Consider the following 25,912-nt stretch of genomic DNA (forward strand, 5'->3'; position numbering starts at 1 on the left):
TGCTGCCCTGGGGTCCCCTCCAGCCTCTCCATCGCCTTTGTAGTGGCGTTTAACAGCAGCCACCAGGCCACGGGCACGGCGGCAGGCATCTGGTGGCCTGCCAGGACAGGCTGGTTGTAAACCAGCAGCACAGAACCGGTTTGGCTCAGATGACCTCCAGGATCGCGAAGTCCAAGCCCCAGCTGGTGCCAGCGAGGCAGCAGCTATCCCACCCCTACCGCTGACAGCCTTTGAGATAACAGAGCTGAAAGCTGCAGCCCAAGCTCAGCCTCCCCCAGGAGATGGAGCCTCGAAGCCACACAGCTGTTGGTCCCAGCCGGTGCCCAGGCCCCGCTCCAGCGGGCAGTAGCTGCTCAGGCTTTGTCCATTTCTGGCCTGTCTGTGGCCACAACCAGCGTGAGGGAAGCCCTGGGGTGCCTCACACATTGGGTTTGCCGTGTCCATCTCCAATCCACTTTCCACTTCATTCCACACCCTCCCTTAGCTGCTAATGCTTCAAGGGCACTGCCTCCCAGGCTGCTGCACATCCAAACCCTACCCTCTGCCTCCTGCTTCCTCCACCGCAATCCTCCTGTAGGGCTTAGAGAGCAACAGCCCAGGAGAGACCTTCCCCGAATAAAGCATTCCCCACTTCAGGGCTGCTTGCCCACGTCCTGAGCCCACTCCAGCTGCACAGAACTAGAGACTGGAGCTTGTTTCAGCTTCGCCCCCGAACCAAGACAAAACCACGGCACAAACAGACCCGATGCACCTGAAGCTGACCCAGAACTGATGCGCCTGGAGTTGCTGCTGTGCTGCACAGTAAGATTCCCGAGACACCGAGGTCCAGAGGTAGTATGCTCCTTTTATTGGCATACAGGTCACTCCCAGAGAAGTGCCTGTGTCAAACCCTAACTGGTATTTACAGGTGACAGAATTCCAGGGGCTGCCAGAGAACAGAAAGGTTTCCATACAGTCTCTGCCATTTATCAGAACAGAGGGAACAGAAAGCTGAACTGCAAATCCCATCCCAGTGCGTGATGGAAACTCTTCCTCAGCTTTCCTTCAGCCTCGTTGTAGCATCTCTCACTCTCAGACGCCTCCTGCAGCACCCGAGCCGTGCTGCCTGTGCCTTCCGTGTGCCGAGAGCCAGCAGCGCCGAGTCCATCCTTGTCTCCAGGGCAAGCCAGAGCAGTGCTTGAGTGCTGCCTGATTCTGCTAGGAGGGAGCTGCTCACTCCAGGGGGAAGGACCTCGTCGGGGGGATGCAGCTGGTGACTGATCACCTATTACTCAGGTATGCACCAGCCATTGGCCTGCCTGACAACCCTTGCCTGGAAATGGGGTCCCTGCCACTGGAGCCGTTTCACTCCTGCATCTCATCCACGGCAAGAACTGCGGTGGCAAAGCTGCTGCCTAGCTGGGAGCTGAGTGGATGCACCTGCTCCTGGAGGCAGACTGCAAGGTGCCTGTGCTAGTCTCATTTCACTCTGAAGACAGTAAGAGCTCTTTGATGGCTCTGCGGTGTTCAGCCTTTCATCTACCTCACCAGACCTAGACACAGCTCTCCAGTGCCTAAATGTGGATGGGTCATGGTTTGGGTTTCTGACTTATTTCACACTCTTGTTACTAACAGCAATCAGAGAATGGTTTTGGTGGGAAAAGCCCTTTCAGATGATCCAGTCCAACCCTTCTCTAACTCTGCCAAGGCTGGGGCTAAACCATGGCCCTCAGCCTCTCTCAAACACTTCAGGAGTGAACAATGGACCACCTCCCTGGGCAGCCTGTGCCAGGCTTTGAGAACCCCTTCACAGGGCAGAAATTTCCTCTAATCTCCAACCCAAACCTCCCCTGGTGCAACTTGAGGCTATTCCCTCTTGTCCTGTCACTTGTTACTAGGGACAAGAGACCAATCCCCACCTGGCTCAGCCTCCCTGAGCTCAGGGAGTTGCAGAGGCCCAGAGGTAACTGGGGACCTTTTTCCCCTTCTGCTGACAATAAAGACAGAAGTGGAGCTACACTGCTGCCTGCTGTGCAGGAGGCAGCCCCTGCAAGCAGCACCAGCTGTAATGCTCACCACACACTAACGCTCCGTTCTCCTGCTGCCAGTTTCCTGACGTGCCCCCAGTGCCAGCCTTGAACACACTCCAGATAAACAGCTCTAGCAGTGACTCTTGCTCCTGTCATAGCCCTGAACAGCCCCAGAGCTGGCTGAGGGACAGTTCCAGAGCTTCTTCCCCCTGTCACACCGCTCAGGTGTTCCTACGGGGCTCCTGCCTTGTTTTACAGTGACCCAGATTTTACACACAGCACATCTCCTGCACTCCAAAGCAAAAGGTTAGTCAAAATCTACTAACCAGAGCTCTTCCTCCTTCCACACCCCCAGCAGCTCAGTCCCCTCACCTCCACAATTTACATTTTTTTTGACAGATATTTTACCTTTTATTTTCCCTCCTCTCAAGTAGTTGGAAATTTGTCCTAGCTCCAAAGCTGCCTCCTTTCTTTGGGGGAAAAAAAGGGAACGGCTACGACTTTAGACAAGACCCAGGTGCAAGAAATTTAACCCAAAAAAATGAACTAAAGAGCTTTATTGACATCACAGTACATTCAAGAGTGATTTTAAGAACATTACAGCTGGAAGAGAATGGCCTGAGGGGGGGTGGAGGGGTTTATTCTTAAGAAAAATAAAATACTGGGAATACAAAGAAATCCTAAGTTTGTGTCTTTGAATTCTGAGCAGCATTTGGGGGGGAGGGAAGGGGAGAAAAACAACAAAAAAAAAACCAACCCCCAAAAAAAGAAGAAAATACAGCTATTTACAGGTAAAAAAAAGGATTCTGCTTTCACCTACACAGCCACAAAGTGCCTCTATAATGAGACAAGCCTTTTATAACTCATGGAATTTTTAAAGGTCATAGCACTGCTGCCAGAAAATTCCTCAGCGTTTACGACGAAGAGGAGTCGTGGATCTGGAAAAGAAACAAAGGGGAAAAAGAAGAACAAGGAGGGAGGGAGAAGTTAATTGGGAAAAACTCAAAGGCCCCCCCCCAGACCCGCACACGCTGTCAGGCTTCAGTCATTAACAGGCTTTTAACAAGGTTTGCTTCCTCCCAAAGTTACTTCTGCTTTGGTTTTTGCCCCGAGACCAAAACCAACCAACCAAAGGCAAAGTTACTAAATGCCACATTGCTAACAACAAAAGGTCATAAGGCATGAGGACGAGTAGCAAGAACTAAAGGCAAAGGCAGACAAAGCAGATAAAAAGGATACTACCTTGATCGTGACTTAGACTTGTGTTTGCGGCTTGCCTTCTTACCAGACCTTTGGGATTTCTCCAGCGAGCAGGCCCGCAGGTGCTTCGCTTTCTTGCCCTTCTTCTCTCTGCTGCTCCCTGCCGACTCACAGCTACTCCTGCCACTAGACTCCGAGCCTGACCCCTTTTTGCTCTCTTTGGTACAGACTTTTTTGCTCTCGTGCCTGGAGTCCTGCCTGATGATCTTGACGCAGATGGACTCCCCGCGAGAGAAAGTCCTTTCGCTGTCTCGCTTTCTCTTCAGCTTACTGTCGTCCTGGCCGCCGGCCTTGCTCTCCTTCTCCTCTTTCTTGGCCTTATCTTTCCTCTTCTCCTGATCTCTCTCCCTGTCTCTGTTCTTTTTCCTGTCTTTCTCTGTCCCCCCGCCCTGCTCCTTTTTCCTCTCCTGCTCCTTGCCCTCGCTCTTGTGCTTGTGCCTGCTGCCGGCAGGGCTCCTGCGCTGCTCCTCGGCCTTGCGGCGCTCCCGGGAGCGGCTGCGGCTGGCACGGTTGGCTCTGCGTTCCCGGGAGCGGCTGCTGCTGCGCCGCCTCTCCCAGCTCCTGTCCCTGGAGGGGCTGCGGTTCCTCCGCCTCTCGCCCCTCTCGGCACTGCGGTTCCTACTGGATCTCCTCCTCTCTCTCACTTTCTCCCTGCTCCTGCTCCTTTCCCTCCTGTTCCTGTGGGTGTAGCTCCTGCTCCTGCTGCGCCTAACTTTATGTGAGGGCGTCCTGCTGCGGCTGTGCCTCTTCTTCCTCTTGGGAGAGGAGGAAGGCGAGGAGCTGCGACTGCTGCCCGAGCTCGTGCTGTAGGACGAGCTGGAGACAGAGCTGCTGCTGCTGCTGCTCCTGCTATTGCTGCTGCTGCTGCCGCTGCTAGAGCTGCCCGACCCGCTCCTGCCTGTCCTCTCTTTGCCCTCCTTTTTCACTTCTGCCTCAGGAGCCACTGCATTGGGAGATCTTTTCTTTTCATGACCCACATCTGCTTCCAGCTCTTTTGCCTCCTGGGATGTTGAGTTATTGTTCTGCTCTTTGCTGAGAAATTCATTCATCTCCTTTGCAACTTTTTCATTTTGCAACTTTTCTTCTGAAAGAAAGAAGGAAAATGCAATTCCCTGGGAGTCAGATGCCACTGATCACCATGCTGCTGCTCCTGGCAAAGCCAGCACCTGCCGGCCCTGGCCACAGCACTGCAGTCCCTGCACTGCCCGAGCACCCAGCACCCACCAACATCTTCTCTTAGTTTTATCATTCACAGAACAGGCTGGGTTGGAAGGGGCCTTCAAGGCCACTCAGTTCCAAGCCCCTGCCATGGGCAGAGACACAAACCTCACCTTCCCCTGAAAACAGCAAGTTCAAAGGAGCTGGAGCCTCCCTCTGTACATGCTGCATTTTGCTCAAGTAGCTGAAACACCTTTATTGCCCAAACTTTTGAATTAAAAGACATAATTTCTGTATTTGGCCTCCTATTTTCTGGCCTCAAATGTCTTCTTTTCTCCCCTCAGTTTACACACAGGAAGGAACAAACTCCATACAGAGCAGCACAGTAAGAACTTCTGGACTAGAGATGCATCTTCTCTCCTGCCCACCTGCAGACAGCAAGGACACCTCACCTACCTTCCAGCTGTTTCTCCAGCAGCAGTTGCTGTTCTCTCTCCTTTCTCCAAAAGGCCTCCTGTTTTTGCCTGATTCTGTGCCGCAATTCCTCCTCATCAGTATCAGACGACTCAGAGCCTCTGTCACTCCTCTCATCTTCACTGTCTCCTGATCCATAACCACCCAGTCCACCTGCGTGCACAAAGTCCAGTCTATCACAAGGCAAGGGCAAGCTCTGTTCAAGCAAAGAGGAGAGCAACACTGCCCTTCCTTCACTGTCTCTAGGCAGACAAAGTGACTCCTTCAGAGGCTGCCAGTGCTGGTGTGAGCAAGGCCCCCACACCCGCACTGATGCTTGCTGCCTGCTTCTGCTCCTGCTGGGAACAGTTCCTCTGCTTTCAGCAAGCAGCCTCTGTGATCAGGGAACTTTTCCCATCGTATGAAGGGCAAACAAGCTCCCTGCAGAGACCACACAGGGTCTGTGAAGCACCAAGCCAACAGAAAGTGCCCAGGATCCTTCCCGGGAGACACCTCTGGAATGATGTCAGCCACCTCCACAGGCCAAGGCTACAGAAGTTGTGAAGGCCTCAGCGGGTTTGCTGTTTAGGAAGCACTGGGCTCTGGCAGGCAGGGAGAGGAGCAGAAGGGGACTCCCCTCCCCTGCAGACATTACCAGCTGCTGCACTCAGCAGCCAGGAGGTCAGTGAGAACACCTCACACGGAGATGTTCGACTTGCTTTCAGCCTGAGCATCTCAGGGTCTTTCCCGAGTTAGTTTTACACCAGGTGAAAGGAACACTCAAATATCAAACACACAACTGATCACCAGCACTGCTGTGGGATCTTTCAGGTGGTCAGCAGCATGGGGAAAAGATCTTTTGGTGTTGCAGCCCAAGCTGGAATTTCAGTCCCTTTTCCCTGTGTTGTTTCTGGCAGCTTTGCAGTAAGAATCATTCCAAAGCTGAGCAGAGGTTCAGACTCTCACAGTGCTCTGCTATCAAATTTGCCCTTCTTGTTTGGATGGACCAAACCAGGGAAAACACACAAGCCAGTCTTCATTCACATTCATGGGATGGGATAGGATGGGTTGGAAGTGACCTGGAGGATCATCCAATTCCAATGCCTCCCAACAGCCCAAGCTGCTCATGGCCTCATCCAGCCTGGCCTTGAACACCTCTAGGGAGGGGACATCCACAGCCTCCCTGGGCGACCTGTGCCAGTGTCTCCCCACCCTCATTGTCAAGAATTTCTTCCTGATCTCCAGTCTAAAGCTGCCCTCCTCGAGCTTCAATCCATTTTTCCTTTGAAGCAATCACACTTTGAACAGCAAATTCATCCCAGGTTTTTCAGTACTTCCAAAAGGAGGGCAAGATTCTCACACACTAACTCATACTGCCTAGTCCTGTACTCCAAACCCCATCCCATTTACAGCAGTAGGACCACCTGTGGAACAAAGAAAGGTGCTGACAAGGGTCAAGTTACTGGCAAATTCAAATCTAGCATCAAAAGGCAATATCTAGCAAGGCAAGGCAAGAGTGAAACTCCCCCTGTAAGCCCTCTCAAGAATAAGGAACGCACTTACCGAGTCCAGTGAGGGAAGCCAGTGCACTGGACTGTGCCAGCTGCTTTGCAGGAGCTTTGTATCACATCAACAACAGGAACAACATGTTAACACAAATAGCCACGATTTCATAGTCATGAGTCTATGGTATTGTTAAATCTACTACTAGTGCTGCTCTTTGGAGGGAGAGAAGAAACATTAAAAACGCATCAGCCATTGAAAACCACTTCTAGAGATTCTCACCATGAAGATTTACAAGTTAACTGCAAATTAACAGTGAACAGAAAGAGAAGAAAAACAAACACAGCATCAGAAATCACATTGCCAGTTACAGCCTCTGCAACTCTCAGGAGTTACAAATCTACTCAGTTACATTAAAGAATCTGTTTTGCAAGATCCTAGCGAGAGCAAATCAGTTACTGAGGACTCAAAGTGCATCTTTTCACTTCTCAGCAGCTCAGAACTTGAGATCAAGATGGTAGCATTAAGAGGGCTACAGCTCAAGAGCCACTGACACACAGGTACCATTGTAACTACCATGGATTGTATGGAAGCAATGGAGTCAGTGAGGTAAGGCACAGCACACTGCACAGGACAGTGGGGCATGGGGACTGGAGCTGATCTCTACCGAGCTGGGTGCATTACACTGGGATTGCTCTTGGGGTAGCTAGGGAGGGTCAGTGTTCTAGAACATGCAGTATAGGAGTATCCACAGCAGAAACAGAACCCCCTCGGCATACCTTTGGTGGCTTTACGGTGAACATCTTTGGCCACGTAGTAAATCTCCTCGTTGGTGACATCCAAGAGAATCTCTGTCAGCAGCATTTTTGTCAGCATCATCTGCAAAAGCCCAAACAAGCCAACATGGAATCTACAAAGAAAAGCCACCCCCCTGAAGGAATGCTGCACCCAAATGACACCCCCAGAGCTGCACTTCTTTCCTGTGTCATTTCCCCACTTCCCTCTCACGGCAGGGAGGAGGCAGATTTCAGGTGGGATCAAGGACTCCAGGGATGTGACAAGTGATGGCCAAGTACAGACTGGTACTGATCAGTGCAAAGGCTGCAGTCACTACCCCCTGCACTGTTCTGCTCCAGATGGGTTACATAACCCACACCTTTGTCAGCATGAGAAAGAGACCTCACGTCTAACCCTGCTTTACTGCTGTAGTTCTGCTGCCAGGAGCAGGCAGAGGAAAAGGGCTTTAGCTCGCTTTGCCCCAGGAACAGCAGCAGACAGAAATGCTTGGTGAGAACTGCATTAGTAATACCATTTGATACTCCTTTTCTTCTTCTGTCATTTCTGGTTCACTCTGCTCCTCTTGAGGAGCTGGGGATGGACTCCTGCTGATTTTCCCAACGCTTACAGCCTCTGTGTTTTCAGCATCTTCATCTTCCTCATCACTATCCTGCAAGAACAGCATAGCATCAAGCATCTCAGGAAACACTTTAAGTGTGCATCTCCTTAGTTCCTGACAGTCATCCTGATTTACTTCATACCAAAATCTGTACTGCAGTCATCAGCAAACTCTTTCTTTCCTCCCCTCCTATCAAACATGCAGGTCCCTCCCCACCCCCTGGAGATAAGCACACAGCTGTCAGGCCAGTGCCAGGTGGCTACCCACAACTGCCCCTAAATGAGTAACTGCTCAAGTGAAGGCAACACAAGGCCTCCTCAATGGGCTCAGTTCAGCAAATGCAGCTCTCTGAATTTGTTCAGCTGCTTAGTTAGAGTTCAAACTTTCAGACACATTCCCAGAGCACAGAGGAAAGTCCAATTCCATCGCTTTGTCTTTGCTGCTACAGATCAAATGAGACACTTGAACCTCTCAGACACAAACAACTTCAAAACCCCAAGGAAATACCACCCAAGCAGCAGCTCTGTTTGCCTTGAAGCAGCAGGCACAGGAGGAGAACCAGGAATGCAGTCTCCTTCTGAAGAGGCTGAGAAGCTGCTCCCCTTCAGGGAACACAAAGCCAGGCAGCAGGCAGGGCTCACACTTACAAATTTACTTTTCTGAGGCAGCCGTGGGCCATCTCCCTCCTCGGCCTCCTCACTTTCCTTCTTTTCTTTCTTGGACAGCTGTGACCGCTGCTGCTCCATCCTCTCCTTCTCCAGCTTCTTCTGTTTCTCCCGTTCCATCTTCTCCAGGCCCTCGCGGATCCAGGCAGGCAGGGTTCTGCGCTTCACAGCATCTACAGCAGCAAGGATGGCAGTGGAGGAAGATGAAAGAGCCAAGCAAAGACCTTTACCTGTCCCCCAGAAAGGGAAAAAACACCCAACACTAAAGAACGAAACCCTCTGCCCCAGCCCAAACAAGCCACACATCTGACTGCAGCCTGACAACTGTTTACAAAAGCTTTTTATTGCCCTTCTCTTTTACTTTATGTTTTAAGAACTCTGCAGCTCATTTCACTGATCCACAGAATGGGTTGGGCTGGAAGGGACCTTAAAGGCCATCCAGCTCCAATCCCTCTGCCATGGGCACATGTTCCAGTGCCTCCCCACCCCTACTGCAAAGCACTTCTTTCTAACACCTCAGCCCCAGCTGCTGCCACAGCTGCTCTGATGAAGGAGGGGCTGCCACGTACCAATCTGCGGAGGCTCCTGCTTCACAGGCATGGCGATGGGGGAGCGCTGGCGGTCTCGGAACGAGGGCCTCTCCCTTCGGTTCTGAGCAGGTGCAGGAGGTGCTGGTGGACCTGGTGGCCCTGGTGGTCCTGGCTGCCAATAAGGTGGATGAAATCCACCTTGAGGTGGACCAAAAGCAGCCCCATGCTGAAAGAGTAATGCAGTTTGTTTTCCTTCACACGTAAGAGCAGAGCACATGCGCAAGCTGGCCTACAGGATCCATGCAAGCAGAATCCACCAGCCCCGGGCTACTCAGCTCTCCCAACAGCCTTCTCTGTGGCCCGGAGCAACAAGGCTTCCTGCAGCATTTACTGAGGGCACTGAGATTTAAGCAGGGACACTAACAAAGCTGAAAGTCTCTGACCGACCTCCTTTCACACTGCACTAACCATCAAGCCCTTCGACCACCATCCACCTCCAGCAGCTCCTTGTGAGCTTTAACCACCTGAGCACACTGTGAAACAGACACAAAGAGTATGGTCTACAGCTCTACCCATCTTGCAACTTGAGGATGAAAAGGAAAGTTGAAGGTTTTATTACAAAAGAATTCTACACTGTGCACCTCCCAGTAACCACCTGTGGGTATTCATGAGTAGGGCTCACTGAAATAACCTGCAGCTTTAGTACAGAGCCTGGTTGGTGAGCCAGCTGTAGGCCATCCAAAAGTCCTGAGGCAGACAGGAGAGAGCTGATGAGGAAGAGAGTGTTTAGGAAGAAACAGCATCAAGTACATGATGCTGTGTTCTGCTGAGTAGTGGTGGAAGAGCTCTTCCACTCCAGGCTCTGCCATTCACTGCAAAACAAACCTTCTGTAGTGCTTGAAGAAACTAAGCCAAGAGCTGGTCCCACACAGCAAACAAAGGACCTACAGGAAATTGCTGTCTGAAGACACTGGTTCACTTCCTAACAACAATGCTGAGAAAGAGACCTTCAGAAGAGAGAACAGCAGGGCAGAAGATGGAGACATCTCAGACTCATTCACAGAATGGGATGGGTTGGAAGGGACCTTTGAGATCATCCAGTTCCAACCCCTCCACCGTGGGCAGGGACACCTCCCACTAGTCCATGGTGCTCAAGGCCTCATCCAGCCTGGCCCTGACACCTCCAGGGAGGGGGCATCTACAACCTCCCTGTGCAACCTGTGCCAGTGTCTCCCCACTCTCACTCTTGAGAATTTCTTCCTCATCTCCAGAGCTGCCTTTTTGCAGCTCAAAGCCACTGCCCCTTGTTCTGTCTGCCTCCTCTGTTTCTGCCCTGGGCTGTGCTCACGAACAGGAGGGAGGGAATTCAACGGCTACAGTTTGCCTGTTTTGAAAGGAAAATACTGGAAACAGATCCCAAACTTGTTTGTCTTTAAAGACCTGTGCAGTGCCCCCTGTGTGATCAGTGCTAAACCAGCTCCAGGTGTATTATGCTATGCACCTTCCGTACCAGAATGAAGCAAAGCTGGGATCTGGACTGCTTGGAAATGCCATTGTTTATTCAGAGTCACAGCAGACAGAGGTGGAAAAGATCCGTGGATCATCCAGCCTATCTCCCTGCAAGCACAGGGCTGCTCCTTAGGCTCCATTGCCCAGTGCTCTTAAGAATGGCTTTCTGAACTTTTGTGTTTTCCTCCTCCTCTTCCTTTTCTTTTCAAACACCAAGCTACAGGAGGTGAATGATCTACCGGCACACAGCGAGCTGCTTCAGCACTGCAGACAACAGCCACTGCTCACTGCTAGCACAGGCAAAACCCACCCCTCTGGCCTCAGCACAGAACTGAGACCTCTACAAGTCTCTTCTGTAAAGCATCTGGTGCCAATGCATCTTAGCAGCCAACAGACTCTGTAGATGTTTGCAGGACTGGAGCACGAAAGGCGCCACGAGATGACATTAGAGGAACACCTCCACGGAAAGGACTCTGCACGTCTACAGGGGTAAAGCAACAAATATGTTTCACCTGGTAGTCAAACTGGTTCACTGGCCCCATTGCAAAGTTATCTGGAGGTCCCCCAAAGTTGTGATTGTTCTGGTTAAATATATGCCTGTTGTCGGGAGCAAACTCCCCACTGTCCTGACTGTTGCTGTCTTCAGACGGAGGCACGATCTCCATTTGGCCCGGGGTCGGTGCCATCCACTGCTGCTCTGGCGGTGGGTGAGGGGGCTGGTGAGGCATTCCCCACTCTGTTCAGGATGCAGAACACAATGCAGCACCAAGTTAGTACCACTGCTGCAGGTCCCCAACCACTCAGTGTTCTTCTACCTATCACAGCATTCCTCAAAGCCACACAGACAATAAAGTTATGGAGAGTCATAGAGTTGTTTGGGTTAGAAGGGACATTCAAGCTCATCCAGTTCCAACCCCCTGACGCAGGCAGGGACACCTCCCACCAGCCCAGGTTGCTCCAGGCCTCATCTGACCTGGCAACACCTCCAGGGAGGGGGCATCCACAACCTTCCTGGGCAGCCTGTTTCAGTGTCAAATTCCCACTTTGCCTACAACATCCAGGGCCAGAAGCAGCCTTTTGCAGATGTGCACTGCACAGCAGTTCACTTGAGAAGGAGAGGAGAGAGCTGTGTGAGCAGAGCCTTCTGTCTGTGCTGGCAACCACTCTGAGGAACACCTCAGTGGACAGCAGCAGCTGTGACAGTTGATTAGCTGATGCTGCTGGGAGCCCCTTGAGACCTGAGGGACAGGGCATGTCCACCTCCAACAACCTCTGACGAGAGTGAAATTTCATCACGAGAGAAAAAAAGGAAGGGGAAGGAAAACAAACCTGGCTGCCACATTCTGTTGAAGTTGGGATCCCCCTGAAAATTATTGTGGTTGTTTGGCCCCGACTCTATTCCTGACATATCCTGTCCATTTGGCATCATTCCTTGTTGTTCCACTACACTCTGCTGCCCTGAGGCCTCTCGCTGAGCAATCCATGCCTGAGCCAATGCAGCCCAGTCAATCTGGCCTACAAGAAACAGAGGACATTCCAGATGTGAGCGCTCCCAGCTCTGCCAGGATACAACTGCTTCTCAGCTACATGTCTCACTGCCCAGGAGAAAGGGGCACCTTTCCCTTCAGCAAGTACCACCAGCACCACCACAGCCGACTGGGTGTGCAGGGAAACAAAGTGCAAGCAGCTGTGAGAGCGCAGAGCTGCTGAAGCACAGCCTCTCGTGTGCTCAGCCTGCCAGGCTCTCTGAGCCCCTTAGTGCTGACTGGCTGTAGCAAGGCACTGTGCTCACAAGTGAACTCATTTTGCTGCCAGAAAGAGACTTATGAAGGCATCTAGCCTCAAATGCTGGATGCACGAGGACTGAGGTGTAAGGAAGCTGGTCAGAGCACTGGATCGGCAGTGCACAGCCTAGGTACGAGCCCTGCTGGCTGGAATGATGTTTCAGGGGACAGCTCTCCCGTTCCTTTTTCTTTACTCCCACTTCCACCAGTTAAGTAAATCAGCTGCACCCCAAGATGGAGACAGCAGAATGGCTTCTGCTCACTAGCAAGTCAGGAAGTCTCTCTGGTGAAGTGACAGCAACCAAAGTGACGGAAAGCAGTGCAGAGCCAGTCTGCCTATCACTGCCTCCCCTCCTCCCAGCCAGGCCTGTGTTTCTCTTGATGCTTTCAGCTGCTGCCACCTTCCTTTCAACATCTGCTATGCTCTACTGTTGAAAATGCTGGGGGGGCTTTTAGTGGGCAGAGAAAATCCAAAGAGATCAGAGAATCACAGAACAGCTCAGGTGGGAAGGGACCTCAGAGCTCATCTGCTCCAGCCTCCTGCCATGCCCAGGGACACCTCTCCACTAGACTCAGCTGCTCAAGGCCTCATCCAACCTGGCCTGGAACACTCCCAGGGAGGAGACAGCCACAGCCTCCCTGGACAGCCTGTTCCAGAGCCTCACCACACTCAGACTGAAGAACTTCTTCCTCAGCTCCAGTCTAACCCTGCTCTGCCTCAGCTTCTAACCATTCTCCCTTGGCCTGCCTCAAGACACCCTCATGAAAAGTCTCTCTGCAGCCTCCCTGCAGGATCCATTCGGGTATTGGAAGGCAGCTCTGAGGTGTCCCCAGAGTCTTCTCCAGGCTGAAGACCCCCAGCTCCCTCAGCCTGTCCTCACAGCAGAGGTGCTCCAACCTTTGGATCATCACTGCTGTAGCCTAAGCCAAGGACCACACTCATCAGCCAGTGAGTTTCTGTGTCCATACATTTGCAGTGCTTTGGCCACAAAGGCTGTGAACTAAAGCAATTTTCTCAGCTACACAATTCAGCTTGGCTGAAGGACTGACAGGGACAGAGCCCCTCTAGCTGCTGGTCTGCACGACTGGGAAGATGGTGACCACTTGTCCAGGGTAACCTGGGCTGCTTGCTTCTGCTCTGCACATGAAATGTAACTGTCTCAAAACACTTGGAAACTTTCTATTTTTGCTGGCTGTTCAGAAAAGCATCACAAAGGCACTGTCTTGAGAGCAGCTACAAGCAAGCAACCATCAGTCATGCTCTGTAACAAAGACTCAGGACTTCAAATGACAACAGATTAAGAAATATTAAATAAAGATGAAACCACAAAGCTTTCTGGGTACTTACTTGGGTCTTGCTGGTGCTGAAATGACTGCATCCACTGCTGTTGGTTCAAAGGCCATTGCTGCCAAGGCTGTCCACCTTGATCCCACATCTTTTAAGTCTTTATATAGTCTATATTTCAACTAAAAATAATAGTTGTATGTTTAAATTGATGCCCATGAAACAGCACATAACTGAAACTTACATAAGTGCAGCTACAGTTAAGCCTTGCAAAGCAAGCTGAAGCAATGCTGGCTTAGTATTGTTAAGCTGGTGGAAATGGTTCCTCCTTCAGTCACACCTGAGATCAGCACTGCAAGGCTTCAGAAGCCTCTCTAGTTTTGCACAGAAATTAAGCACAGAATGATGTTCCAGGAGAGATATGACCAGTTCCTAAGGCAAGAACTCAACAAATGCAGTCCAAAGTGCCCCAAAACACACCAGGCACCACTCAAGGGACATCCTGGCCTGGGCTCTGGGGAGCGGATGTGTGTTTGATTGAGAAGTGTCATGCAAGGCTGCCCAGGGAGAGAAGGGCAAGTGGCCAGCTGGTGACACACACTGGTGAGGCCTGCAGTGCAGAGCTGCACGGCTGCAGGAGGGTGTCCAGCTGCATTTGCTGTGTCATAAAGGTTCATCATCACTTCTAAACAGTCCAAGCCTTCAAATCTGAAGCAGCAAAGCCTGAAGCTATCACTGAGTAAGCGCACAGCTGCCACACGGTGCCACAACCACGAGCAGTGGGGCTGGGGCCCTGCTGTGCACTGCTCAGGGTGGTGCACAACATGGCACCAGGACTGAAGTGTGGTGCTGTGGCAGCTCCACCACCTGCTCCCAGAGGAGCTTCAGGAGCAGCTTTTCCAAGACTCTGATGAGGCACCAGAGTGCACAAGGCTGCACTGAGTGGGACTGAGTCTGTTGCCAACTCTTCAGCAGGCTTTTCCACCCTCAACAGTCCCATCCTCACACCACCCAATGCTCCATGGCCACCACCCAGGTGGGCACACTCACAACTCCACCTCATCCCGAGGTCACAGGAGCAGCACACAAGCCCAGGCACAGAACAGACAAATGCAGCCTGTTTGCTTCAGCACAAACCAGCTCCAAGCAGCCAGTGCCAGCTGGGTGGCCAGCCAGGAATTCTGGAATGGCCTGGGTTGGAAGTGACCTCCAGAGCTCATCCAGTCCAACTCCCTGCACTCAGCAGGGACATCCTCCACTAGAGCAGGTTGCTCAGAGCCCTGTCCGGCCCCACCTGGACTATCTCCAGGGATGGAGCCTCAGCCACCTCCCTGGGCAACCTGCTGCAGTGTTCCAGCAGCCTCCTGCTGCAGAACCTGTTCCTCACATCCAATCTCAATCTCCTCTGCTCTCATTTCAAACCATTGCCCTCATCTTGTCCCTGCAGGCCTTTGGGAACAGTCCCTCTGAAGCAGCCCCTTCAGGCACTGGCAGGCAGCTCTAAGGTCTGCCTGGAGCCTTTCCCTCAGCTCCCTCAGCCTGTCCTCACAGCAGAGCTGCTCCAGCCCCATGATCATCTTCATGGCCTCCTCTGGACCCTCGCCATCAGGTCCATGTCCTTCCTGTGTTGGGGACTCCAGAGCTGGACACAGTGTTCCAGGTGAGGTCACAGCAGATAACCCAAGCCCAGCCAGGGGGCAGATGAATACTGCCTAAAATCTGCTCAATCCAAACCTTAGGCAGTTACCAGCAGAGGGGTCCATCAACTGAGAAGCCATCAAGACACACTGGCTCCAGTGTCAGTGTGCACAACAGGCTTTGAGAAGCAGGAAGGCCCCAAAGTGGGCCCACTCTACTTGGACATGCAGAGAGATGCTGATAGGTTAAGATCCTGGTCATTAGCTGTCCCACTCTCCACTTGGATCTGCCTTTCTGCCTCCTCTCTCCAGCAAGCACAAACAAGAGAACATTTATTGGTGCTTCAAAAGCTGATGTCAGAGCACAGAAGAGGAACCTGAGCCCATGAAAGAAGCTGTTTACCAATGAAGAAACAGAAGCTAATTCAGGACTCTGCTCTACACAGGGGCACGCAGCCTGTCAGTGCCCAGCTCAGTCACATGAGAGGTTACTGCTGGGGCTGGAGAGCAGCATGCTCTGAAATGTGCCCTCCTCTATGCTTTCAAAAGCCAAACCAAGTCCCCTGGGCCCAGCAGAACGTAACAGAACCCCAGAGTGCCAGGTTGGAAGGGACCCCAAGGACCTCCTGCTCCAACCTGTCCAGGTGCTGGTGGAGCTGCAGTGAGCTGGCCCAGTAGCCTGGCAAGCTGAGGCTCCAGACTGCCCAGTGCAGGGACTGCTCTGCTGCCCTTGGGAGAGGACTCCAAAACTCTAGTCAAAGGCTGGCTTTACTGAAGCTCTCTTACAGCAAAGGACTGCTACTGACAAGTGCCCCCACGCCCTCGTGCTGGTGACAGTGGCAGAGCTTCATCTCCACCAAAGAGCAGCCTCTGAGAGCCAACAGCATCCAGAGAAGCTCCAGGTTGGTGTCAAACTCTCTGCTCTACTGCAGCACCTCCTGCTGAAGAGCTCCCTCGTCAGCCATCCACACCATTCACCACGTGTCCAGGACACAGTCTGGCACTCTGGTTTGTTCAGCCCTGCAGACAGGTCACAACAGATGATTCTGGAGCCTACAGTCCCAGGGCCATCAGTCAAGTGTTTTCTGATGCAGAAGAGACGCTGCTGCTGCTTCCCCTCTCTGGCAATGGCACTCAGCATCCCTGGAGGGCAGGTCCATATGTGATGGGCGATGGCCTGGAAACTTCTACTTGCAGAAAAGCCTTTTGGTGGCCAAAGGCCCTGTCCTGCAGGCACTCCAAATGAGCTCTGCGTTTCAGCCAGGAACTATTCATCAGCCAAAGGAAGAAGCTGAACTCAAAGGCAGTTGAGAGGCCCTCCACAGGCTCCAGGGTTCAAAGCCAACCCACTCCTGATCCTCCATTCCCAGCCCTCCAGGTAAAACCCCAGGTGTTCATCTCCTCTAAGCCAACCTGCCACTGCAGCCAGGGCTTTCTAAGTGTCATTAGGTCTAGAGAACAGCTGAAGAGGTCACAGCCCTGGTTTGTAACTGCCAAGGAGTGGGTTTGTAACACATGGGTACTAAGTGGTCAGTGTCATTAGCTGCTCATCTCTTGGCACCAGCTGAGGACAAGGCAAGCAGCAAAGGTACATCAGCTCCTGATGCTCGCTGGGGGGCTGTGGGCTGCAGGGAGTCATCCACACCTTCAGAAGGACCTCAAAAGCACCACATGCTCTGTGGGCAGCTTCCCTGTCCTGTGTAGGCTCAGGCTCTGGAGATGAGCCCAAGGGGAAATGGAGATATTCCAGGAGCAGGAATCCTTGAAATCAAGAGCCTGATCTCTTGAGCCAGCACCCTGTAAGGTCAGAGCTCTGCCTTTCATCCAGGGTAGCTGATGCTGCAGTCACTGAAGGCTTATGGCACAGCTCCACGATGGGTTTTGTGGAAGCCTTCAGCTGCAGACAGAACAAATCTAACCACACATCCGTGAGGCCTGGAGCTCAGCAGTTAGCAGAAAGACAGGCACTGAGCCCGCAGCCACCAACAGTTCAAGCTGAACAGTGCTGCCTGAGAGCTGCTCCTCCTCTCCCCTTCCTCCCACTATGCTGCTGCTTCATCTGGGTCACCACAGCACGCTGCTGGGGAGGCTGGAAGGACTGTCAGGCAAACACTCCAGGGGCAGCTCAGACTTCTCCACAGGAACTGCACAGAGTCCAAAGTCAGTGCAGGACACAGAGAGCACAAACTCCAGGAGTCTCTTATCTCAGAGTGCTGCACACACACCAGCAGCACACTCCTCCCGTGCCTGTGTCACTGGGACACAGAATGCTGTCCTCTGAGTCTCTACCTTGCACCAGCTCCACTGCCTTCCTCTGGACCTGCTCCAGCCCCCCAGTGCCCTCCTTGGAGTGAGGAGCCAAAAACTGAGCCCAGCACTCAAGGTGTGGCCTTGCCAGTTCTGGGTGCAGGGAGACAATCTCTGCCCTGCTCCTGCTGGCCAAAGCATTGCTGATCCAGGCCAGGATGGGCATACACTGGCTCGTGTTCAGACACTGCCAACCAGCACCTCCATGTCCTCTGCTGGGCAGTTTCCAGCCACTCTTCCCCAAGCCTAACCCTAGTGCAGCATCCAGCACTTGTCCTCAGCCCACCAATCCACTCCTCACTGGGCATGAGCAGATGTTACCACCAGTTATCACTTACGGAAGAGAGTCCAGCCAGTGACCAAAGTGAGAACAGTCCCAGGCCTACCCAGGGCAGCTGGCCCAGGGCCACCATGTGCCTCAGACCTGGGAAGAGAGCTGGCCACTCCTGCCTCCACCCCCTGCACCCGACTCTAAAGCAGGACTCCGTTCCACCACTGCAGGTTACGTGCCAAGAGCAACTCTGCTGGACCTGTGGAGCCTTGGGCCTTGCAAGCCCCAGAGGAGAAGGCACTTGGAGAGCAGGGGCTTGCATGCCCCGTGTGACAGTGACACCACAGGAAGCCTGCTAGGGCCACAATGGCAGAGGTGCCACCCGTCTCACTGCTGGACAGGCAAATCAGAAGCCAGGGGCTGCTTTTCTGGTCTGTGATGCTGCTGACTTGTTCTGGGTCAGAGCCATCGGCTGGGCCACCTCGTGTTGGATCAAGCTGCTCCAAGCCCCATCCCACCTGTCCTTCATCACTTCTGCTGATGGGACATCTGCAACTTCCCTGGGCAGCCCATCCCAGCATCTCACCACCTTCACCACAGAAAGATTTCCTTATGTCCAGTTTCATCCCCCCTCTTCCAGGCTCAAGTCATTACCTCCCGTCCTGTCACAGCCTGGCACCCAGGTGTCTCTGGGCAGCGAGCCCCACGGGACCCTAAGGGAGCCCTGCGGAGCGGTGCGCAGAGCCCTGCCAGCCTGCGGGAGGGCAGATCTAGCGCCCAGCTGCCCCCGCCAAGCTGCGGAGCAGCCTCGGGTCCCTCACGGCTGCGCTGCCTGTGACCAGATCCTTCATTCAGTTCTCTGGAGCCCTCCAGCGGAGCGAACCCGCGGGAGCGGCCCCGGAGCCATGAAACAGCACAACCGTTCCGCACGGGCACTCTCCCCCGCGGGAGGCAGGCTGCTGGCACCGCCAGCTCCCGAGCCCCGCGGCAGGCGCTGCTCCCCCACCCGGTAACCGCCTGACCGAGGCCACCTTCGGCCCCGCGCACCGAGGGCCGCGGCCAACCGAGAAACGGGCACGGCTCCCGCGGCCCCTCCTCCCGGGCCTTCCACGGCGGCTTCGCCCCCGGTAGAGGCGGCGCCGGGGCGGCCCCGGGACGTGCGCACTGCCCGGTAACGGGACCGGCCCCGCCGGCCACCAGGGACCCGCGGCGGGGCGGCGGCGCATGCGCGGGACGGGGTCCCGAGGGCTCCCCGGCGCCGGCGCCCCTCGGCCCCGCGCATGCGCAGCAGCCCGGCCCGGCGGCGGGCGAGGGCGGAGAACTCGAGTCGTCCCTTCTGGTCCAGGCCGGCGCGTCCCGCTGGCAGCGGCGCGGCGGGGCCGGCTCCCGGGCCAGGCAAGGAGCCGCCGCCCGCAGCAGCCCGGCGCCTTCCAGCGCCTCCCGGCTCGGCGGGGGGAGGAGCGAAGGGGAAGATCGGGTCAGCTCGACACCCGCCGGCCCCCCGGGAGCGCTGGCGAGCGCAGCCTGCCCAGCTACTTACACTCTCCCCCGCCGCCCGCCGCCGGCGCCGCCGCTGCTACCGCTCCGCGGCCGCGGTCTCGCTGCTCCGCTCCTGCCTTCACGGACACGGCAATATGGCGCCGCCGCCGCTCACCCGGAAGCAGAACTCGTCACAGCCTGACCCTGCCAGGCGCACGCGAGCGCCCCTCGCCGCCATCTTTGCTAAGGGCGGGCGCCCCCCCCCAGCCCCCGACCGGAAGCGATGGGGCGCAGGCAGCGCCGCGCCGCCGCCATCTTAACTGCGGGCAGCCGCGGGGCCGGGGACAAAGCGGCGCAGAGCTGAGCAGCGGCCGCGGCCAGCAGCGCTCACCCACGGCCGGGCCGGGGACAGAGCGGCGCAGAGCTGAGCAGCGGCCGCGGCCAGCAGCGCTCACCCACGGCCGGGCCGGGGACAGAGCGGCGCAGAGCTGAGCAGCGGCCGCGGCCAGCAGCGCTCACCCACGGCCGGGCCGCACCGGGAGCGTGAGGCGCGCAGCGCTTTATCAGCGCAGCACTGCCCGCGGCCCGCACTGCGGGGCTGCAGCGCGGCGGTGCGCGGTGCGCGGTGCGAGGCAAGCGGCGCCGCGGGCGTTAGCGTGAGGGGACCGCATCGGCTCCGGCTGCAGGCAGCTGCTGGGCAGGCGGCGTGGGTCTGCGGTGGCCACGTCGCAGACTCGTGAGTGGAGGCTGTGAAGCAGCCCCATGAGGCAGCTCCGCCCGCGGCAGTGCTGCGCGGGCCCCGCGGCCGCTGCGGCTGTGCCGGCTCCGCTGTCGGCTGCAGCACTGCCGGAGCGGGACAGCTCTTCTAAGCGCTTTATTCAGTGTCCAAATGAACTTCATGAAGGTATCGCTGCCTTTTACTGCACCCAGGTAACACCAGATCGTCGCTGGCAAACGGCTCCTCGTGTAGCCACGCTGGGGTTGAGTCTGCCCTGCCTGCCTTCAGTTCAGCGCTGGAACTCCTCAGCTGGCATCTCAGCAAAGAGATGCCCTCACCTCTGACCAGCAGCACAGTACCCACGTGGGCTGTCAGAGTACATGTCACTTTTATCAGCCTCTCGGAAACTGGAACACTCACTGCGTGCACTGGTCATAGAACCAAGCAGGGTGGAAGAGAGCTCCAAGCTCATCCAGCCCAACCTAGCACCCAGCCCTGTCCAATCAACCAGACCTTGGCACTAAATATTTTCTTGAACACCTCCATGGACGGTGACTCCCTGGGCAGCCCATTCCAGTGCCAGTCACTCTCTCTGCCAACAGCTTCCTCCTAACATCCAGTCTAGACCTGCCCTGGCACAGCTTGAGAGTGGTGTGGCCTGAGCAGTGCTGAGCATAGGGGCAGAAGAACCTCCCTTGTCCTGCTGCCCACACTGCTCCTGAGCCAGCCCAGGATGCCATTGGCTCTGCTGCCCACCTGGGCACTGCTGCCTCCTCTGCAGCTCCTCTCTCCCAGCACCCCCAGGGCCCTCTCTGCCTGGCTGCTCTCAGCCACTCTGTCCCCAGCCTGTAGTGCTGCTTGGGGTTGTTGTGGCCAAAGTGCAGAACCCTGCACTTGGCCTTGTTCAGTCTCATCCCATTGGCCTCTGCCCACCCATCCAGCCTGGCCAGGTCCCTCCGCAGGGCTCTGCTACCCTCCAACAGCTCCACACTGCTCCTAGCTTGGTGCTGTCTGCAAACTTACTGATGCTGGACTCCATCTCCTGAGCCAGATTATCAATAAAGATATTAAACAGGACTGTACCTCCTGCTGTCAGTGCAAGGTTTGTTGGTGCCCTTAGACTGCATACTGCTGGCAGCTGAAGGGTCCAAGACTTCTTTTTTGTGTCAGACCTTGTCAGTGTCTGCACTAAATACAGCCCAGCTCTGGTCTCCTATCAGGACTGCCACATAAGCTGCTCATTAAATAAATTAATTACCACACAGCTTCGACTGAGTCAGCAGATGTGGATCTTAAACTATGTCTGTGTTGTTCTCTGGGAGGGAGAGGAGGAACTACCCAAAGAAGTAACAACTCAGACTGGGCCAAGAAACAAGTTCTGCCCTTGGGCCACCTTCTGCCCTCCCCTGAGGCCAGAGGGAAGTCCAGACAGGGGCCAGGGAGCAAAAGTCATCATTTACAGCCCAGCTCACACACACAGTGCAAAAATAATGTACAGTTTATTACTCCTGTGAGAAAAGTACTCAGGAACAGACACAAATCCACGTTCAGAAGGGCAGGTGCCAGCACTCCCCCCATGCTGGTACACAAGCCTGGGTGCTGAGCACTGCCAGCCTGGGAGGATCAGAATGGACTTAGTGCAGGAGAAGGGCTGCAGCTGGCCTCCCCAGCAGCTACACTGACAGTGCAGCTTGCTGGATGTGTGGTGTGCAGGCTCTGTCACCTGCACCTCAGGGGGTGTCCCTGTGCACACCAAGGAGACCAGGAGTAGGCTGGAGACACTGGGGGCTCCCCTCTGCAGAGCCACAATTTCCCAGCCCCTTGCCAGCCCTCCCCACAGCAGCTGGTGCTACTCCAGGCTGGTAGCACTGCTTCCCCACCTGGAAGCTGCAGGACTTGACAGGTTCTTGTTTGCTAAGATCCAACCCAGTGCTGGGAAGGACCTGGCATAGGTCCCATACATGCTTCCTGTGGGTACTGGACAGCAGCAAACCCAAGCACTTAACACTCCCAGTGCCAGCAGGGCTCTGGCTGAGAGCTAACCTCCACAAAGCCCAAACCCAGCTTCACACAGACCTCAGGAGGCTAGGGCAGCATCTGACATTCTAACAGCAGCAGGGTTTAATGAAGCCAGGGCAAAGTGCATACTGCAGGAGAACCATTCAGGTATTTCCAAGAGCTTGACTGAACTTCAGTGCCCACACAGGGTAAATTCTTACAAGAGAAAGGCACAATATTTACAGCTACTCTTAGCACTGCAGCTTTAAGTGAGCTCAGCTAACCACTAGCATCTGTCCCCTTGCAGCTGGGCAGTCAGAGCAGTAGTCTCTCATAGAACAGGAGGTATGCTTGGGCACTCAGGACTCTGGATTCTGGGACCATCTGAACGTGGGCATCGCTGACATACACCCACTGCCCTCCTGCTGCTCCCATGGCTTCTTTCAAACCTGAAAGCAAAGGCAGAGGAAGTTGGCTGTTGTCTGTGGTGTCCCCACCAAGGCACACTGGATGTCTGCAAGCCAAGAGCAGCTGCCCACCCACAGGAAGAACTCACTTAGCTGCAGGCCAGGATTTCTAGACTGAAATCTCCAGGCCAGAAGGTGCTGCAAGGCATGCTGGTGGCAGACACCCTCACAACAGGTGTGCTGCCAGCACTTCAAAGGCTGGAGACACTGCCAGCACAGCTGGCTGAGTTCTGGCACACCAACAGTCCTGACAGGGGACAAAAACCCCTTCAGAAGCTGATCAGTGCAACACCAAACCCACACAAAGATCTGATCTGTTCTAAGGATCACTGCAAGGACAGCAGGAGCCTGAGGGAGGCCTCCCTTCCCTTCTCCAAAGGAATGCCAAAAGCTGTCCATCTGGGAAGTGAGCCTCAGATGCAAAGGGACACTGCAGAGGGCAGTGCTGGGTTCTCACTGCCCCTACAAAAGGACACTCTGTTTCTTTCCCTTACTCTTGGCCTTCACAGATCTCTCACTAACAGATTCCATCCCAGCCCCTTCCTTCACTCTGCTTATCTGAAGCTTGTGAATGAGAACCAGCAGGCTGAGCTCAGAGCACCACCAGAAACCCTCCAGCAAGCCTCCTGTCCTCCATGAAGAAGCTTCCTGCTTCACATGAGAGCAGTGTTCCAGTTGGAAGCCTTCAAAGTCCCTTCCTATGGTATGTGCAAGACTCAGACAGAAAATGGCACCTGGTGGTCACAGATTTGGCTCTGAAATGCCCAACACCGACATGCTACCAGGCACAGCAATTCACCTGCAGATGTTCTTTGGAGCAGGAGAGAGAGGAGAGAGTTTTCCACCACTGCTCCCTTTACTAACTGCTCCAGAATTCCACTGTTCACTCAGCTCGGGGTGGGGGCATGTGCTGGGTGGAACAGGGGAAACAGAATCTCTTCTGTGGCCCTAAAGCAGCAGAATGTCCTGAGCTAACAAATCCCCTTAAGGAGAAGCAGCTGGAGCCAGTGGCTGCTTTTGGCTGTGCTGGCAGGGCAAGGGGGCTGTGTTTGTACATACCCAGAACATTCCTAGTGGCATTCATCTGCTCCAGGAGCTTCTTGGAGGGGGTCCTGACTTTGACATAGGCTGCGTAGTGGCCACCCCTCATGGACCCACTGTGCTCCACGATCCCATAGAGGCTGTACAGCACTCGGCCTCCGTCCGCAACGTTCTGCAGGCCCAGGCACACAACAGAGCTCATCAGTGCCCAGCACAGACACACAGCTCTCCAGCTCTGCCACCTTGCAGCTGTCTCTCAACACATCTCTGCATCTTCTGAACACCTGCAGGGATGGGCATTCAGCCACCTCCCCAGGCAGCCTGTGCCAGGCTTTGAGAGCCCTTTCAGGTTGGAGTGAGCTAGGGGTTGGTGTCTTCTCCCAGGTAACAAGTGATTGGCCTCAAGGTTCTCCAGGGGAGGTTTGTGTTGGAGATTAGAAGGAACTTCTCCCCTGAAAGGGTTCTCAAAGCCTGGCACAGGCTGCCCAGGGAGGTGGCTGAATCCCCATCCCTGCAGGTGAGAGGCAGAGATGTCGTGTTGAGTGCCATGGCTTAGCCCCAGCCCTGGCAGAGCCAGAGAATGGTTGGGCTGGATGCTCTGGAAGGGCTTCTCCAACTCAAACAATTCTGGGGTTCAGCTCAGGACAGCTGCTGAAATACCAGAGCTGTGCAGTGGGTACCTTGCAGGAGGCAGCACAGAACGGTGCCAGGTCCAAGACGAGCGGGAAGTCCACGTGCCGGTTCACCTTCCGCAGGCTCAGCCCAGCCTGCAAAAGCCAAGCACAGAGCCTGTAAATGGAGCTCTCTCCCAGGAAGCTTCTTCAAGCTAGGGTCTGCTGTTCTACTACTGAACCCAAGCACAGCTAGATGGGACTGTAACCGATGCAAGCACTCTGCCATGCTTTCTATCCAGTGCCTGAGGGACACACCTCAGCAGGCAGCTCTTGGACCCCCAAGCGTGGCCACTGCACTCAAACCACCACAAGCACACTTCAGCAGCTGTCCCACCAGCTGCCCACGGAGAGCAGCAACCCTCAGGAGGCACAGTGAGCCTTAAGGACTGCTTGCTCAGCGGAGCAAGAGAGCAGACTGTGGCCCTTTACCTGGTGGAATCTTTTCAGGTGGAGAATGAGAACAGCAGGAACCGAGGAGATGAGCAGCTGCTTGCGGGCGTTTGTGTAGACACCTTCCAGCTTCTTGTCTGCATGTGTGGACAGAAAAGCCCTTTGTAAAGTGAAGGCAGCCCCGCGGGATCTGGGTGCTTTGTAACCTCCTGACAGAAGAGGGAGTTGCTGCAGTGACTGTGAGAATTCTGCCCGATTCTGTAAGCATAACATGCCAGGGGAAGACTGTGCAGCACCAAAGTCTTTCCTCACTCTCCTTACGCTTAGTGGCATTAGTGACATCGCTGCCCTGAGGATGCCGAGCTGCTACAGCCGGGATGGGAGCGAGCAGGACGGCAGGGAAGGTGACCTGGCAGGAGGCACCACCCGGCACGGTGCCCCTCCTCCCTTGCTAGCCATCCCTAAAGCACTTCTCTGGGACGCTACCAGGCAAAGGGGCAACCCCCCCAGAGGTGCAGCTCCTGTCGTGTCCTCAGGCAAACGCAGCCCTGCTGCCTCTGCGGGGTGAGGCTTTCAGTCGCTGCAAGCAAGCCCTGCTAGGGGGCCTGTTGCCTTGCAGCCACAAGAGGGAGGCCCAGGCGCAGCGCTGACAGCAGCCAGGCTCTGGGGCAGCCCCGCGGGGTGCCGACCCCAGCCCAGCCCTTTACCTGTGCCGTTGGCCTTCTTCTGGCGCTTCTGCTTCCTCTCCGTGCAGCTCTCGCACCACAGTTTGTTGTTGCCCATCAGGAGCTCTACAGAGGTGAACTGGTAAAGGCAGGACTGCACGGAACACTCCTTGGAGCTGGGGACGTAGCTCTGGGACAGTGTCTGGAAGGCATTTTGGGGGTTCTGGGGCAGGGAGGATTTGTCCACTGCAAATGTGGAGGTGTTGGCCAAGCCCAGCGTGGGGTCTCCACGGCTCAGCCTCTTCTCTTCAGCTATGGCATCGCAGAAGCTGAGCTTGGCCATGGCGCTGGAAATCAGCTCCTCACTGCTGTCCCCTGCTTTGTTGTGTGGCATCTTCGCACTGAGGTGGGTGACCTGCAGCGCAGAGGAGTTGCTGGCTGGGCTGGAGGCTGCTTGCTTCAAAGCAGTTTCGCTCTCCGAGGCCTCGCTGTCGGCATCAAAGCTGCTCTCGGAGCGGCTGCCTTCCTTCTCGCTGCCCTCTGTCTGGCTGCCGGGGGCAGGGCAGTCAGCACTCGAGTCTTTGCAGTGCAGCACACCAGAGCCACCTCCCAGCTCCAGTTTCCTGGCTCTCTCCTGCACGATAACAGGACTTTGCTCTCCTTCCTTGGCAGCAGCTTTCCTGGCGAGCCATCTCTCCTGGTTCAGCTGGTTC

The 25,912-nt window shown here is 55.0% G+C and overlaps 2 protein-coding genes across 10 annotated transcripts in view; both read right to left on the minus strand.

Annotated features, from left to right (window-relative positions):
• Positions 1-824: 824 nt before the first annotated feature.
• On the minus strand, positions 825-19,438 carry PNISR (PNN interacting serine and arginine rich protein). Of its 4 annotated transcripts, none has more exons than XM_064170322.1 (12): positions 19,308-19,438; positions 13,616-13,734; positions 11,813-11,998; positions 10,996-11,219; positions 9,014-9,200; positions 8,427-8,617; positions 7,693-7,830; positions 7,163-7,262; positions 6,444-6,497; positions 4,884-5,054; positions 3,295-4,353; positions 825-2,947 (listed from the first exon to the last, which is right to left on the minus strand). In XM_064170322.1, exons 2-12 carry the CDS (start codon positions 13,701-13,703, stop codon positions 2,847-2,849), a joined length of 2,499 nt encoding a protein of 832 aa, XP_064026392.1. In that variant the 5' UTR covers positions 13,704-13,734; positions 19,308-19,438; the 3' UTR covers positions 825-2,846. The 4 variants fall into 4 exon arrangements, with proteins under 4 accessions (XP_064026392.1, XP_064026395.1, XP_064026394.1 ...); XM_064170325.1 differs by having other exon boundaries at positions 3,252-4,353; XM_064170324.1 differs by lacking the exon at positions 19,308-19,438 and adding an exon at positions 18,702-18,714.
• A 2,006-nt stretch (positions 19,439-21,444) lies between these two features.
• The window catches only part of USP45 (ubiquitin specific peptidase 45), a 39,089-nt gene continuing 34,621 nt past the window's right edge, over positions 21,445-25,912 (minus strand). For 4 of the 6 annotated variants that reach the window (XM_064170185.1, XM_064170184.1, XM_064170183.1 and 1 more), the window contains exons 14-18: positions 25,242-25,911; positions 24,574-24,743; positions 24,151-24,237; positions 23,489-23,642; positions 21,445-22,411 (exon numbers count right to left, since the gene is read on the minus strand). In XM_064170185.1, the coding sequence (XP_064026255.1) occupies positions 22,278-22,411; positions 23,489-23,642; positions 24,151-24,237; positions 24,574-24,743; positions 25,242-25,911 (1,215 nt within the window). In that variant the 3' untranslated portion in view covers positions 21,445-22,277. Of the gene's footprint in view, positions 22,412-23,488; positions 23,643-24,150; positions 24,238-24,573; positions 24,744-25,241; position 25,912 lie in introns of those variants that run through there. The other 2 variants (XM_064170186.1, XM_064170188.1) reach the window with 2 other exon arrangements.

The sequence above is a fragment of the Pogoniulus pusillus genome, chromosome 33 (genome assembly GCF_015220805.1).
Source record: "Pogoniulus pusillus isolate bPogPus1 chromosome 33, bPogPus1.pri, whole genome shotgun sequence".
Classification (NCBI taxonomy): domain Eukaryota; kingdom Metazoa; phylum Chordata; class Aves; order Piciformes; family Lybiidae; genus Pogoniulus; species Pogoniulus pusillus.

Coding starts and splice junctions, on each gene's coding strand:
- PNISR (XM_064170322.1), bottom strand. CDS start 13,703: ATGTGGGATCAAGGTGGACAGCCTTGGCAGCAATGGCCTTTGAACCAA. Junction 9,201..10,995: donor TGAACCAGTTTGACTACCAG/GTGAAACATATT, acceptor TTACTCTTTCAG/CATGGGGCTGCTTTTGGTCC. Junction 8,618..9,013: donor GCAGGAGCCTCCGCAGATTG/GTACGTGGCAGC, acceptor TTGCTGCTGTAG/ATGCTGTGAAGCGCAGAACC.